We start from the raw sequence: 14,605 nt of genomic DNA on the forward strand, positions 1-14,605 counted from the left end.
TTGCCGCAATGAACGCTTTTGGATAGCAACTTTTAAAAAGATGAAAATAAAGCAGAAACTGAAAGCGTATCCTGTGCGTCGAGCAAATCAAGCACTGTCGCTCCGTGCTGGCGATAACTATCGTTCTCGCAGTGGTTCCAGACACGAAGGAAAGAGTGAAAGCCCTTATCGAAAGTGCTGCAGGGTCCCTTTAAATTACTGATGGTGGCATGCTCTTGAAAGATTCGCTGCTGATGGCGAATGCGATCGACACTACGGACTCAACATTAAACAGATTCTGGCTGACATTCGGTGGCCGCTGCAAAAGCGCTAAATCATCGGTCGACCAATCTTCGGCATTGGGAAGCATATTAAAATTCGTCAACGGCGCAACCAAAAAGCGACCTTCACGCATGGCGCGATGCTAGATGTGCACGCCAAGCAATCCTCTGATACTACCACCATTGGTGCTCCCCGCCATTGGTAATTTATAACGGCAGCGTCACCGGCAACGCTGGTCGAAAAAGCCAGCAGTTGGGCATAATCGCCGCTGCTAACGCTTGGTGTAGGCAAGGTATATTCCATATCCGAAGGCGAACTTGAAGAAGTCAATTAACAGCGACTTTGGCATACGGCACACAACGACTTTGAAATGTACAACGGTAGGACGTGTTTTGGCTGGCCAATGAGCGTAACAGGTTTGACATTCGACCTCATTTTAAGTCGAATCCCCCATTCCTGCCACCTCGGTTGAGGCGGCACGCGTGGTTTGGCTTGGGGTGAAATGGTGAGGCTTCGCTACCGCCACGTGCACGAATAATCGGGCCACTCGTTTAGAGATGCTTCCCGTCAAAACAAGCACCTATTTGGTCACCCCGAACAATATTATTTGTCTTTTCGTGTCCAGGTTCGATTTCCGGGTTCAAGCTCTATTTGTCTGAGACAGGGAATCAGTGTTGACGAAGCAGCGCTCGCCTGCCCACGAATAAATAATGTGACTGGCACTTTCGTTGTTTCGCGAAAGAATATAAGTGATTGTTTTTACCGCATTCAATGCGGCAGTACCTCACGGTTATCACTGGAACCTCACCCAGCTGATGATGATGATGCTGATGATGCTTAGTGGCTTCCCCTTTGTAACGGGGTTGCGTTGCACAGCGGCCTTAGTCGCAACGCCACTGTGCAATCACCTCACCAAAAAATACAAACAAAATAAATAAATAATAATATCAATATAAAAAAAAATACTTTTACGAATTTTTTGTGCTAGTCTGACTTCTTTGTTCGCATGTCTTTTCAGATTGTTCTCTGCTCTTTTCCCACCAACATTTAACCTCATTTTACTAACCTCTACTGCTGTCCCGTTCACGTTTCCGCTAACCTTAAAGCCAAGGGCCTCCGGAAGCTGGATGGCTCCCTCACTGAGGACTGGATGGGTACTTTTGCGCTCCGTTACAATATTTCGCATGGTTTCTGGCTCCTTTCCGCAGCCTGCGCATAGTTCTTCCTGTAACGGCTCGCGGATAAGCGTTTTTGTCCGCAAGCAACCCGCCCGGGCTTCAAAAAGCAATGCACTCCCTTTGGTATTATCGAATAATTTTTCCCTTGTGATCTCCTGCTTCCCGATCCTGTAGATATCTAAGGACTTCTTCGCATCCATCCTCTTTTTCCAGGTCGTTGTCTCTGATTCTTTCACTTCATTTTTTATTGCCTTGGTGGTTTCCCCTGCACTTCCAGGTTTCATATCCTTTGTCCTGAGCCTTCTGGTTCTTTTCCTCCACTGGGTCCACGCTTTTCATGTAAAGATACCGTAACACTTTGGCCGCCCCTCTCTGGTCATCAATATTTCTAAGTCGTTCTTCAAAACATATTTTTCTCTGTGCTTCTCTCACTTCGAAGTATGCCCATCCCATGCCTCCCTGTACTGCCTCATTTGTTGTTTTACTGTGTGCTCCTAATGCCAATCGACCTACCGCCCTCTGATTTACTTCTAGCCCTGAATGAATCTCTGATTTGACACACACTTCTGCTTTTGAAAAGGTGAGTGCTTGTACCATTACTCCCTTCCAGATTCCTCTCACTACTTCATATCTGTTATATCCCCACACTGCTCTGTGCTTCATGATAGAGGCGTTCCTTATGCCTTTCATTCTTAAATGCTCCTCATGAGTTTTTAGATACGCCTGACCTTCGTTTATCCATATGCCCAGATATTTTTATTCCGTTACCCACGGTATTGCTGCTTGTTGAACGAGTACCGATTCGTTACGGGCGTCGTCATTAAAAACCAGAACTCCGGAATTTTCTCTGCTAAACTCTAACCCCAGTTCAGTGGCTTCATTCCCGCAGATATCTGTGAGCTGTTGCAGACACTGTTTGCTATCTGCTAGTAGTACTATGTCATCTGCATATATCAGTCCCGGGATATGTTGTTCCACTTCCTGTCCTTTGCGGCTATAACACAGATTAAAACCTATTTTACTGCCTTCAAGCTTTCTTTCTAGTCTAGCCATGTACAGCATGAACAGCATGAACAGCAAGAGGACAACCCTGATTTAAACCTCTATTTGTGACTACCGGTTCCGTGCACTTTTGGTCCTCCCAGGTAATTTGCACATCGCTTTCATCGTAAATTCCCTGCAACAACTGTATAAAGTCCTGGCCTAATCCCTCCCGCTCAAGTATGCTCCATAGATGTTCTCTATCTACGTTCTGGTAGGCTCCTTTTATATCGAGAAATGCTATCCATAGTGGTCGCTCCTGAGCCATTGACACCTCTATGCATTGGGTTAGGACAATAAATTGTCCTCTAAGCGTCTGTCTCGTCTGAATTCATTTTGTAGTTCTCCCAGTATGCCGTTCCCCTCTATCCGCGCCTGCAGTTCCGCTTTTATGGCTTGCATTGCCAGCCTGTATGCCACTGAGGTAACTGTAATAGGCCTGTACGAATCGGCATTAGCCCTGTCTTCTTTACCTTTATATATCATCTTCATCCTGCTCTTACGCCAATTGTCCGTACTTGCTTAGTTTTTATCACTTTTTCGATTGCTCGAATGAGTTGTACCTTGCTTTTTGGGCCCAGTAGGTTGACCAGCCGTATAGGAACTTCATCCGTCCCTTTTGCCGTATTAGCTGGAACATTTTCTTCGGCTTTTTTTTTTCCCCGTTTAGATTCTCCATCTTTAGCTCTCTATCTCTACGCACCTCAGTTGCCCCACTCTCTAAATGCTGTAGCCCTCTCTCCGTTCTTCTGAACTTCTCTTGTATCATTGAGTGTATGTGAAATACCGCCTCTTCCCCTTTTAGTACCTGGCCTTCACCGTTTATGACATGACGTTGTACTTATTCGGTCTTTTTCCTTAGTTCCTTTACATGGTTCCAAAACTTTCTCGGTGCGTCTTTATCATTTGCCCGTATATTCAAGACCCATCGCTCACTTTCTCGTTTACGTTTTTGCTGTACAAGTTTTTGTACTTCCAGCTTCTTTAGGCGGTACCAATTCCACTTTAAAGTTATTTCCTCTGCTTGCATTCCCACCCGCTTGGCCTCCCTGTGCTCTCTCGATGCTTGCTGCCTTTGTGTTATAGCTTCCTTGATTTCCCTGTTCCACCAGTTTCTAGGTTTTCTTTTTCCCTTCCAGTAGTTGCGTCCTTTCGCGTTCCTTATCTTTCCTTGAGTGAAACCAATCAGTTCGCTTTATTCCCAATCTTTCGTAGGTTTTCTCTAGATTTCCGTCTCCAGGCTTTTTGCAATATTAGCCATTTGCTGATCGTTTAATTTCAAGTCGTGTACCACAGTTTTCTGGTTTTGACCTCCCATTTTTTAAAAAGTCAAAGTTATCCGTTTATGGTCACTTCCTAAGCTGTGGGCACCTATTTCATCTATTTCCATTAGAGTCAACCTTTCATACACTCCTTCTGAAAGAAGGCTGTAGTCTATACTGGACTGCTTTTCCCCTCGTTCCCAAGTAATTTGTCCCTCACATTTATTCTCTCTGTTTACTACAGTGAGATTATGTTCTTTACAGATATCTAGTACGAGTTTGCCGTTGCGGTTTGTGTATCCGTCCAGGTCCCTAATGTGGGCATTCAGGTCTCCCACTAGAATCACCTCTCCCGATTGTCTTAACCGATCGAGGTCCCGCTTAATGCAGCCTACCAGTTTTTCATTCTTTTCTCTAACCTCACTGTCATCCCCTGACCACAGATAGGCGACTCCAAACAGCGTTTCTCTTCCAGCTATCATGCCCTTAACCCACATATGTTCTTCGCAGTTTTCGTTTACTCTGTGCCAATCGGCTCCCTGTTGAATAAGCTTGCCGACCCCTCCCCCTTTTCTAGTACGTGCGGTTCTGTTACAGCCTTGCCATATATATTCATGCATTGCTGGAGGCTCTTCTAAATCTCGAAGAAGAGTTTCTGTAAAGGCATATACTTCAGTTTTTTTTTCTAGTTGTCTGCGAACCTCTAACCATTTTTCCCGTGATCTGCCCCCGTGCATGTTTATGTAGTTAATCTTAGTCACTCCACGCTTTTTTTTCGGTTAATTCTTTTTCGATATTTGGGATAAGAGTCGGTCACCGAGGGGACGTCGTCTCTTCGCTCGCCTGCATTTCTACCTCATGCCCCTTTCTAGGCTTTTGTGCGCCCTGTGTGCTAACTTTGGCACTTTCCTTTGCGCTGTACATTTGACCTCGATCGTAATCGCTTGCCCCTGCCGCATTTTCACTGTGCTTGTTATTTAGTCCAGCTTCCGGGATGCTCTTTCCCCCCTAAAAAAGCTACCGCCCGCGCAGCTAGTCGCCTCCCCACCTGCTCCGCTACGCCCTCAGTGAAATGTACTCCGTCCCTAACAAACGCCTGGCCCCGGCTCGCACGGTGCACTTCCCGGTTGAGGTCAACCACTTCAAAATTCATTGTTTTAGCCAGCGTCCGAATTTCCCGGATCGCTTCTACCGCTGCCCTTGCTACATGGCCTCCTCTGCCCTCAACTTCCGGCACCGTGCAGACCGCGATCTGGATGTCGTCCGAAATCGCCCGGAGTTCACCTACCCCCTTCGCCACCTGCTCCGCTATGCCTCGTCCTCTTCCCTGAAGCACGTCCTTCACTCCCCCCATTATCACCACTAGGTGCTTGTCTGCCATTCTGTCCCACACCTGCTCTTTCGCCTTCGCCATCACTACGTTAACCATCTTTCCAGGGAGCGTGCTAGGCTTAACTCTCTGGTCCTCCCCTACCATCTTTGTAATCAACTGCTCTGCCCTGCGCATGTCCGAGTCGCCCACAATGGTGACTCACCGCTCCCTTGGTTCTTTTAGCAGCGCAGGTGTTTTTTCCCGCCGGGGCATTCGCGCTGATTGCCTCTGCGTAGCTGTTGCCCTGCGGCGACCCCTTCCCTTTTTCCACGACAGCGTTAGGCCCCTCTCCGTGACCAGCACTGTCATGTCCGCCCGCTGCCTCATGCTCGGCGGCCCTGGCCTCCCCTTGTCTTCCCGCCTCGGAGCCAGGTACACTCGGTGCGCTTGCCAGGTGGCGTACGCCATTGCTTTCCGGAATGGCATCCCTCGGCACACACACGCTTTCTACGTGTGCTAGCTTCCCTTCCAACACCTCCCGCTGTTGCCTTTCGGTTTTCAGCTCCTCCACTAACCCGTCAACTTGTACCTTCAGTTGCTCCTTATCCTGCTCTAGCCGGTCGAGGTGCGACTCCATTACACACATTCTACATATGAAGTCCTGCCCTTCCGCATCCTCAGCTGTCTCGAACCTTGTATCCTCGAGTGGATACTCCCGCTTGCACCTCATGCACGCAACGCCGGGCTTCTTCTTCAGCGGCATGTTTCGGAGCTACCTGACTGCCGTCCACGAAGTTATGCTGCCGCTTTCTCCCGCACGTGCTACGCTCGAAAAAGAAAAGACAAACACCACGCGATGCTTGCCTCCAGTATCTTCCTTTGTTGGTGCGCTGTCAAAAAGGTGCTTAAACTCACTACTAACACTAACTAAACGTTACTTCTATTTTCTCTACAGCGTCCGCCGTCAGCTTGGCAGCGTAAATACTCCCCCCCCCCCCCCTTGCGGTTCAAGTTAACCTTTTATGATTGCGGTCAGTTATTCCACAAAGGAGTAGCAATCATTAGGTGCCAAATCCACTTCCACATAACACATTTTGTATACGTTTCACGCCCCAGGGATATGAAGATCGGCATTCCACACTATCTATATCTTATGATACAGCAGAAAAGACAATCTGTTCTGATGTCCTATACCTCTTGAAGGGAGCATGGCGCTTTATAATGCTACTCTAACTTGTAGCATGCATTCAATACCAGCAAAAAAACTGGTAATACTTACAGCGTTGGCGCTGTACTCGGGGTCATCGAAGCGCCCTCTTAAGTAGACGGAATTCTTCACCTGAAATATAAAGTACGCCGCGTTTTTCTTCTTTTAATACCACAAACAGGCATATCTGGCCCTTGCAGCTGGCACTGCGTTTTAGTGAGGTGGGAATGGCATAAGATTCAACATAGGCAAACCCCAAGGCTGCCCAGCTAACAACCGTTCCATTTCTTGTCTTGCTTGCATGCAGAATGCAGAAGTGGCGAGATACAAGTCCAGATTGCAAGAGGCACAAGCTTTGTGGAAACTGTAGATTTTTATGCAATTGTATGAAATTTTTATTTTTAGATAGTGCGGTATCTCACAAGACCGTTGCGTGGTGAGTACATTGTAGACACAATTCATAAAAACAAGGCAAAACAAAGGTGCAACATAAAATTAAATACATGGCGTATAAAACTTAATAACAAAGCAGGAAGCAAACACAGTAAGGCTCGTTACAAGTATGTTTCTAGTGCAAATGTTGACTTTTGTATAAGTAGTACTTCATCAGTAAGATAATTCATCTGTAAGATAATTCTTCATTACAAAAAAATGCTTTTTTCTTACACTGTTAAGTTTATATATCATGCCAATGCAGGGGGCGTGCGGCCATGTCAAGCTGACTTTTTGCAGTTTTCTCCGCAGGTCTCCTACAGTATGCACATAATGTGAAATATATTCTACTCTAACAGTTCGAAGAGACAAATAATATATGACAGAATTATCTAGTGGGTTCAACCCACGACCGGCTATATAGCTATAAAGCCGGTCGTGGTTGAACCGGGTTATCGATAAAGTGTACCCGCTCCTTGTGTCAAATCTCGATGAGTAGGTCGAAAATTACAGGTTTCGATACTAACATGTCCTTTAATTGCTTGAAAGACGTGCCTCGGGCGGCAAATGCGGTTTCTTTTGGGTACTGACAATGACCCCCACTGTCTGTTCGTGGGTATGCTGACGAGGCCGTCATTTTCTTATTTGTCTAAGAACTATGAAGGATATGCTCATTACACACGTAATGATCAGCGCAAGCAAGAGGCTGTAATAATTTTACGCTCCCGTGCCGGCCGGCTGCAAAACGTAACTAGCGTATGTGTGAGCTTAAGCGTTTCACAAGCTCTTGGCCCGTTGCGAGGTGGAGTCAGCTGCTCTCTTTCTCTGTCTGTCCCTGTCTATCTCACTCTCAATATATATATATATATATATATATATATATATATATATATATATATATATATATATATATATATATATATATATACAGAAAGACAGGTCGGCAGTCTACAACGCCAAAGGAGTCATAGGGGCGTGGTTAGGCTCTTTTTTTTTACTACGGTTAGTGAAGTTAACATTTTTTTTAAATATACGGAAGAAAGAAAGAAAAACACGCGCCCAGAGTGGGGACCGAACCCACGCCTTTCGATTAGATCTCGAATGCCTTACCAATTCGGCTATCTGGGCGACTGTGTTCTCCTTCACTTTCTGGGCTATTTATATTTACTAGAAGTGTATCTGACGCTTGAGGGTGGTGAAATATGTATGTATATATATATGTATATTTCCCCTTCCTGTTCACGTGCTGAAGGGGTTTTGCAGCCACGTTGCACACTGCTACCCCCAGGACATGCCCGCCAAAGTAACACGCCTTTCTCGTGAATACATTTGCTCTATGTCTATTGTAGATATCATAAAAAAATAATGCTGAAATCAGACATTCAGATGAGTATCATTAGGCCTAGTTTCGTTTACTTATCACAACTAGTGAGCTTGTAGTTTATTATTGGGTTGTAAACAATTCGAGTAGCCCCGATACAATAATTTCTGGGCACAATATCGGTCGTCCGTCGGTTGTTTGCTCGGAAACTGTGCAAGCAGTTTTCCCTAACGCCGGGCATTAAAAATTCTCGCCCGGGTGAACTTCACTAACCTGGTCGCAGCGCAAAGCCTGGATGTTTCTGGCAACCGGTGCGATCTGGACCTTTCTCGGTGTGGGAGGTTGTATGTCTTTTGCTTCGTTTTCTCTTCTTTGTACAAACATTCAATAACACATTTTGTGCCAAATTATAAACTTCGCAGGCCGCCAATGGGCACACAACCCGTAGTACGGTTTGACAGCCCTTCGTATTAGGCGTCATCAAGTTTACCTACTTCTGGGTATCGGCAGTTTCAGTTTCTTCTCTTTTACCGTCTTTGCATGAAGTACACGAAATAAATTAGATTGATGTATTTCGTACGTTTCCCCTCATTCCCCCCTTCCTTTTTTTTTGTGTGTGCGTTCCGCTGCTTCCACCCAAAGCAGTAGCGAGTGAGCTAAGCAGCTAGGCTTGCGTTTCGCCAGTGAGAGCACGCAAACAGCTGCAGTGTGCAAATAAGGAAGAACAGCAGAGTGGTTACCCCGAAGCCTGGGTTGATGTCGTATGGAGTAACGGTGATCATGTACACCTCAGCCGTGCGGCAGAGGCACGACAAGAAGGTCAGCGCGCAGGCGCAGCCCATGTACATGGCCAGTGCGTCCCGGACGTCCTGCGGCAAGCAGACAGTCGGCACCGTTAGAGCGACGAGAAACGGCACACCCAACGCGACTCTAGAGACACAACGTCGATATATTGCGTAGACAGCGCCATGATGAAAATTCAGTTCCCCAACCAGTATACCTCTCCGGGCTGTCGGCATCCCACTGGTTCTATTACCAATTACTTCCGCAATTCTGGTGATTACTCCCGTCGCTCAGTGAGCGTGCGCGCAATCTGTTCGAAGGAAAAGAAGAGAAAGCCCAAAACAAAAGAGCAACTCTAGAGCATCAAACAAAAACACCAATCAAGGCTTTACCTGTGGGTGACACCCCCACCCCTGTAATGCTTACAAGCAAAACAAAACAAAAACTAACATCTCTTCATAAAAGAAGTTGAGGCAAGGGCGAAAGCTTTCTCACATCAGAACTGAACCAAAAGTGGGTCAGAACCTTCGCTGAAAGTGCATCCAATCGATCGTCAGACCTACAAAAACCCAAATCGCAAACGACTTGAATGAATCCATGCGACGATTTTTCGAGCACTAAGTAAACGCATCTACGAACAATCTAAATGTATACCGATACGTGGTTTATGAGATATATAAGCATAATACCGTTGCGTGTGTAATCCGCGACAGAGCGCAGACGGCGCCGACGCGGCCTTCTCTGTTGGTCACGCCAATCGCCCGGAGCGGGTGTGCACCGTTCTGTCGTGGGTCTCCATCATCCTCATCATAGTCGTAGAGATCACAAGCATAATGATCACTGCCTAAGTTTGAGAATTTCTACTTCTCGCTAGAGGACGGGGCGCGGACATGGTTTGAAAACGACGAAGGAAAGTTAGAGACTTGGAGAACACTTCCGTCGGGAAGTGCGCGAAACCTTCGGCAGCAGCGACCGCCGAGACTGTGCAGAAAAGGTTCTGGAAATACGCATCCAAAAGCCAAATGAAAGCATCGCGATGTTTCTTGAGGACATGGCCCGTCTGTTCCGGCGCGCGGATCCCGATATGTCGGGGCCCAAAAAGCTTCGGTATCTGATGCACGATATCGAAGAACACCCCTTCGGAGGCCTCGTGCGCAACCCACCGGGTACTGTGAAAGAATTTATTAAGGAGGCGACTGCCGTCGAGCGAGCTGTGCAGGAGCGGTGCCGCCAGCATGCCCGAACGGCGATCCCATCCGAGCCCATCCGCGGCATCACTGTTCACTTCCATTGGCGATAACAACCTGCGCGAACTTCTTCGCTAGGTTGTCCGTGAGGAGTTGGCGAAGTGCGGAATAGCGCCGTCGCAACCAGCTGTCATCTCGGTTGCGGTTGTTGTGCAGCAAGAAATTCGTCAGGCAATCTCCGCTCCTGAGCCTCGACACCAGCTTACACCCCAAATGGGCTACGCGACTGCTCTCCGCTGCCAAATGCCCGCCGCGCCGACCGCAGCAACTGTGCCACCTCCGACGTACTCCCAACCGCAACCTCCTGGCTCTTGGCCACAAAGGGGACCATCAGTCCTTGTGTTGTCACTGTGGTGAGCCAGGGCATGTTTATCGACGTTGCCCCTACCGCGAGATTGGGCTACCAGGATTCGCACCGACCGCCCGGCGTCCTCGTTTTGGTGAACGGCCCGTCGCCATTGCTGAGTGCCTCGCCACGTGCCAGTTTTTCAAGGGGAGTCGTCAGTCACGCTCGCCGTCTTGAACCCGCTACGCTTCACCCACCCGTCGCGATTACAGAGGCTCCCCGACGAGGCGGCCTTCAAGTCCGCGGCGGGGGAACTAGAGTGGGCAACCTTGGGAGGCAATGTTGCTAGCGACGGAAGCACTGAAAACCTCCCACTACCATCGACGGCTGACGATGTCACGGCGGCAAACTAGGACGTCGGCGCTGTCACGAGTGCCGATCTTTCAGTCACCATCGACGGACACGAGGTAACGGCACTTGTGAACACTGGCGCAAGTTATTCAATAGTGAGCCAGCAGCTCGTGGACCGGCTAAGAAAAGTCAAGACACCATGGGACGAGCCCAAAATTCGAACAGCCGGTGGCCACCTGATGACACCCGTGGGTAAAAGCACCGCCAGAGTTTGAATCGGGGATGGTGATTACGTCGCGACCTTCGTAATCCTTCCGCAGTGCTGTAAGGACGTGATCCTGGGCATCGACTTCCTATCCGTGAACAGTTCGTTTTTTCGAGAAAGGAGACCACCCCGGAAAGTCATGAGCAACGCGTACCTCTGCGCACCATCGGCGACACTAGCATGCCCCCACGGTCATGCGTGCTCGATCGTGTTAAGCGTGACGACCTCTCCAGTGGGGACGGAATCGCGGAAGCTGTCGGCCCGCTTCTACTTCAGCATGGAATCGCTATCGCGCGGGTCGGGGATTGGTCACCATTACGCGCGGTGTTACATAGGTTCTGCTCACAAATTTCTCGAACCAGCGTCGGGAAATCGCCGGAGGAACTACCGTGGCAGTCTTTGAGGACGTCCCCGACACGACGGATTGCTTTCTAATTCAGAGCGACCCGACTCCCAAGGCGACGAGCAAGCTTTCACTTGACGTTAAGCCGCGCTTATTGCAAACAAAGCGAGAAAAGCTCTTGGAACTGTTGCGCAGCTTCAGCGACTGCTTCTCGTCAACGTCACACGTCCGACAAACTCCGCTCTCCAAATACCGCATCATCACCGACGGATCTGGGCGACCTGTTTACCAACATCCCTACCGCGTGTCATTAAAGGAGCGCGGCGCGATACGGCGGCAGGTGCAAGTGATGCTCGCTGATGACGTCATTCATCCTTCGGAAAGCCCCTGGGCGTCGCCAGTGGTTCTTATGAAACAAAAAGATGGCACCTTCCAATTCTGCCTCGACTCTCGCAAAATTCAGGTGACGGAAAAGGACGTATGTCCGTTGTCTCGGATAGATGACTCCCTTGACCGACTGCGGCACGCTCATTACTTTCGTTTATGGATTTGAAGAGCGGCTATTGGCAAATAGAGGTCGATGAGCGTGATCGTGAGAAGACCGCTTTCGTAACTCCCGATGGACTGTACGAGTTAAGGTACTTCCTTTTGGCTTGTACTCCGCTGCCGCAACTTTTCAACGTATGATGGACATTGTTCTATCTGGCCTTAAGTTGCAAACATGCCTTGTGTAGCTAGATGACGTCGTTGTGTTCTGAAATACATTCGAGTAACACCTAGAGTGGCTGTCATCCGTCCTCCAGGCCATACGAACCGCTTCCCTCACACTCAAGCCAGAAAAGTGTCCCTTCGGCTATGAGGAGCTTCTCTGGCACAAAATTCCTCGTCCGTCTTATGAGCAGTGGGAGAGCGTGTTGTCCAGTGCCAGTCCAGGAAGACCAGTTTCGGTTGGTTGAAAGGGCTGTCGCAGCTGGCACCACGAATGGGGTCCTGAAATGAGGACACCACTCCACAATTTTTTTGATAATAAAGTAGTTTATTCTCTCTTATTCTCTCGGCCATGTCGTTAGCAGCGCTGGCAGTCGCGCCGACCCCGAAAAACTTTCAGCTGTTTCTCGTTTCGAAACAGCTACTGACAAGAAGTCCGTTCGGCGTTTCCTGGGCCTCTGCTCATACTATCGGCGATTCATTGCTAATTTCGCCCACATTGCAGCCCCTCTCGCACGCCTTACTCGTCATGACGTCACTTTTGTCTGGTCCGCTGAACAGCAAGAAGCTTTCGAGCAGATATGGCGTTGCCTGCAGACCCCATCTGTTTTATGCCACTTCGACGAGGAGGTAGCCACTATGGTGCACACTGATGCCAGCAGTGTGGGGCTACGCGCTGTTCTCGTCCAATGGCAAAATGGTGCCGAACAAGCCATTGCCTACTGTTGCGTCAGAGCGCCTGGCCAAATTCGTTGCACGGGGTGACGAGCTGACAGCGGGGCCGATTTGCGCCTCGACCAAACCAGGCCAAACCACCCGTGGCCCACAGGCCCAAACTTGCATCGCCGCAGAGTCGCCTCTCCTTTTCCCGTCGTGGCGGCTCGGCCGAATCCTTCATCGGGCGAACGGCCGGCAACCGACATGCCACTACATGCCTGTAGACAGCTCCGCTGAGATGGCTACGGCGTCGCCTTCCCTTTCCCCGTCGGGGCGGCTTGGCTGACGCAACCATTTCGCCTCCATTCGTCAGATTTCAAACTTCGGCCAGCGAGAGTCCTAATTGGAGTGATTCAAACTTCTCGGGGCTGCAACGGACTCCCAGGGGTATAAAACTCGCCCGGAAGCGCAGCGAGCACGGCACTTTTCGGTGGCACTTTTCGGAGGCAGCGAGTGGAGAGGTGCTGTCACCTTTGTGCGAGCCATGTAACGCCTTTGTTAACCTTGTACATACTGTGTATAAATGTTGCTTCAACTTTTCCTCGGCTCGAGAACTTCATCGCTCTGCTCTGCGCCGCGTCGATAGTGGACAGAGCAACGCAACGTCGCTACACCGGTGACTGCGATCGGGTGGCCAGTCACAACAGTGCTTACAGCGTCAGGATGGCTGATTCCCAAACAGTGGTGACAGCACTAGGAATACCAATCTCAACAATACGCAGACGAACGCTGTCACCGGCCGAAAGCAATTACTCGGCCACCGAAAAGGAATACTTAGAGGTTGTGTGGGCCGTCCTAAAATTTCGACCGTACCTTTATGGCCGTGCGTTCAAAGTCGTAAGCGGCCATCACTCCCTGTGTTTGCTTACGAACCTGAGAAACCCGTCCGGCCGCTTGGCACGCTGGAGACTCAGACTCTAAGAGTTCGATATGACCATCGTCTACAAATCTGGTAAGCGACATTCTGATGCAGGCTGCCTTTCGAAAGCGTCGGTTGGTAACTCGCCCGCTGATGACGACGACATCGACGATGGGCCATTTATTGGAGCCCTCAGTGCGGCCATCATTTCGGAACAGCAGCAGGAAAACCAAGAACTACTACCGCTGATCGACTTCTTGCAAGGCAACGCCACCAGCCCGCCCAAGTATTTTATTATAGGTCTCCCAACATTCTGCCTTCGCAACGGCGTGTTATACAACCGAAACTTCGCCCCGAATGGCCGGCGTTACCTTCTTGTCGTCCTTTCACCCTTACGAAACGACGCCTTGCAGGCTTGTCATGGTGAGCCGGCCGCTGGCCACTTTGCTTACGCACGCACGCTTGCAAAAATCAAGAAGGCGTATCACTGGCCCAAGCTCTCTGCGAACGTGAGGCAGTACGTCCGAACTTTTTTTCGGGACTGCCAGAGACGCAAGGCGCAGCCCGGCTGACCAGCCGGATTTCTCCCATCGGTTCCAATTCCCCAAGTGCCGTTCCAGCAAGTCGGGATGGACCTACTGGGCCCCTTCGCCACCTCTACAACAGGAAACAGGTGGATAGCAAGCGCCACTGATTACTTGACCAAGCACGCAGAAACAAAAGCTCTTCCAAAGGCCACCGCGCTTGAAGTGGCACAGTTTTTTCTCACGAGGATAGTTATCCGACATGGGGATCCCACAGTTATTATTACGGACCGTGGAACCACATTTACCGCGAAACTGCTGCGGAATGTACTCACACTCAGCAGCACATCTCAACGAAAAGCCAAAGCGTACCACCCTCAGACGAACGGCTTGACGGAGCGGCTAAACAAAACCATCGCCGACATGCTCAGTACGCTGATGTTGAACACCGGACCTGGGATGCAGTCCTCCCCTACACCACGTTTGCGTGTAATACGGCCCAGAAGGA

General features: G+C 49.4%; 1 protein-coding gene across 1 annotated transcript in view; it reads right to left on the reverse strand.

Moving 5' to 3' along the window:
* Window positions 1-14,605, reverse strand: part of LOC144173999 (uncharacterized) — a 75,346-nt gene that overhangs the window by 8,837 nt on the left and 51,904 nt on the right. Inside the window, exon 7 of the mRNA XM_077702398.1 lies at window positions 6,334-6,393. Coding sequence (XP_077558524.1) covers window positions 6,334-6,393 — 60 coding nt within the window. The remainder of the gene's footprint in view (window positions 1-6,333; window positions 6,394-14,605) is intronic.

Source organism: Haemaphysalis longicornis, unplaced genomic scaffold (genome assembly GCF_048455015.1).
Source record: "Haemaphysalis longicornis isolate Haplotype H1 unplaced genomic scaffold, Haemaphysalis longicornis Haplotype H1 scaffold_3, whole genome shotgun sequence".
Classification (NCBI taxonomy): domain Eukaryota; kingdom Metazoa; phylum Arthropoda; class Arachnida; order Ixodida; family Ixodidae; genus Haemaphysalis; species Haemaphysalis longicornis.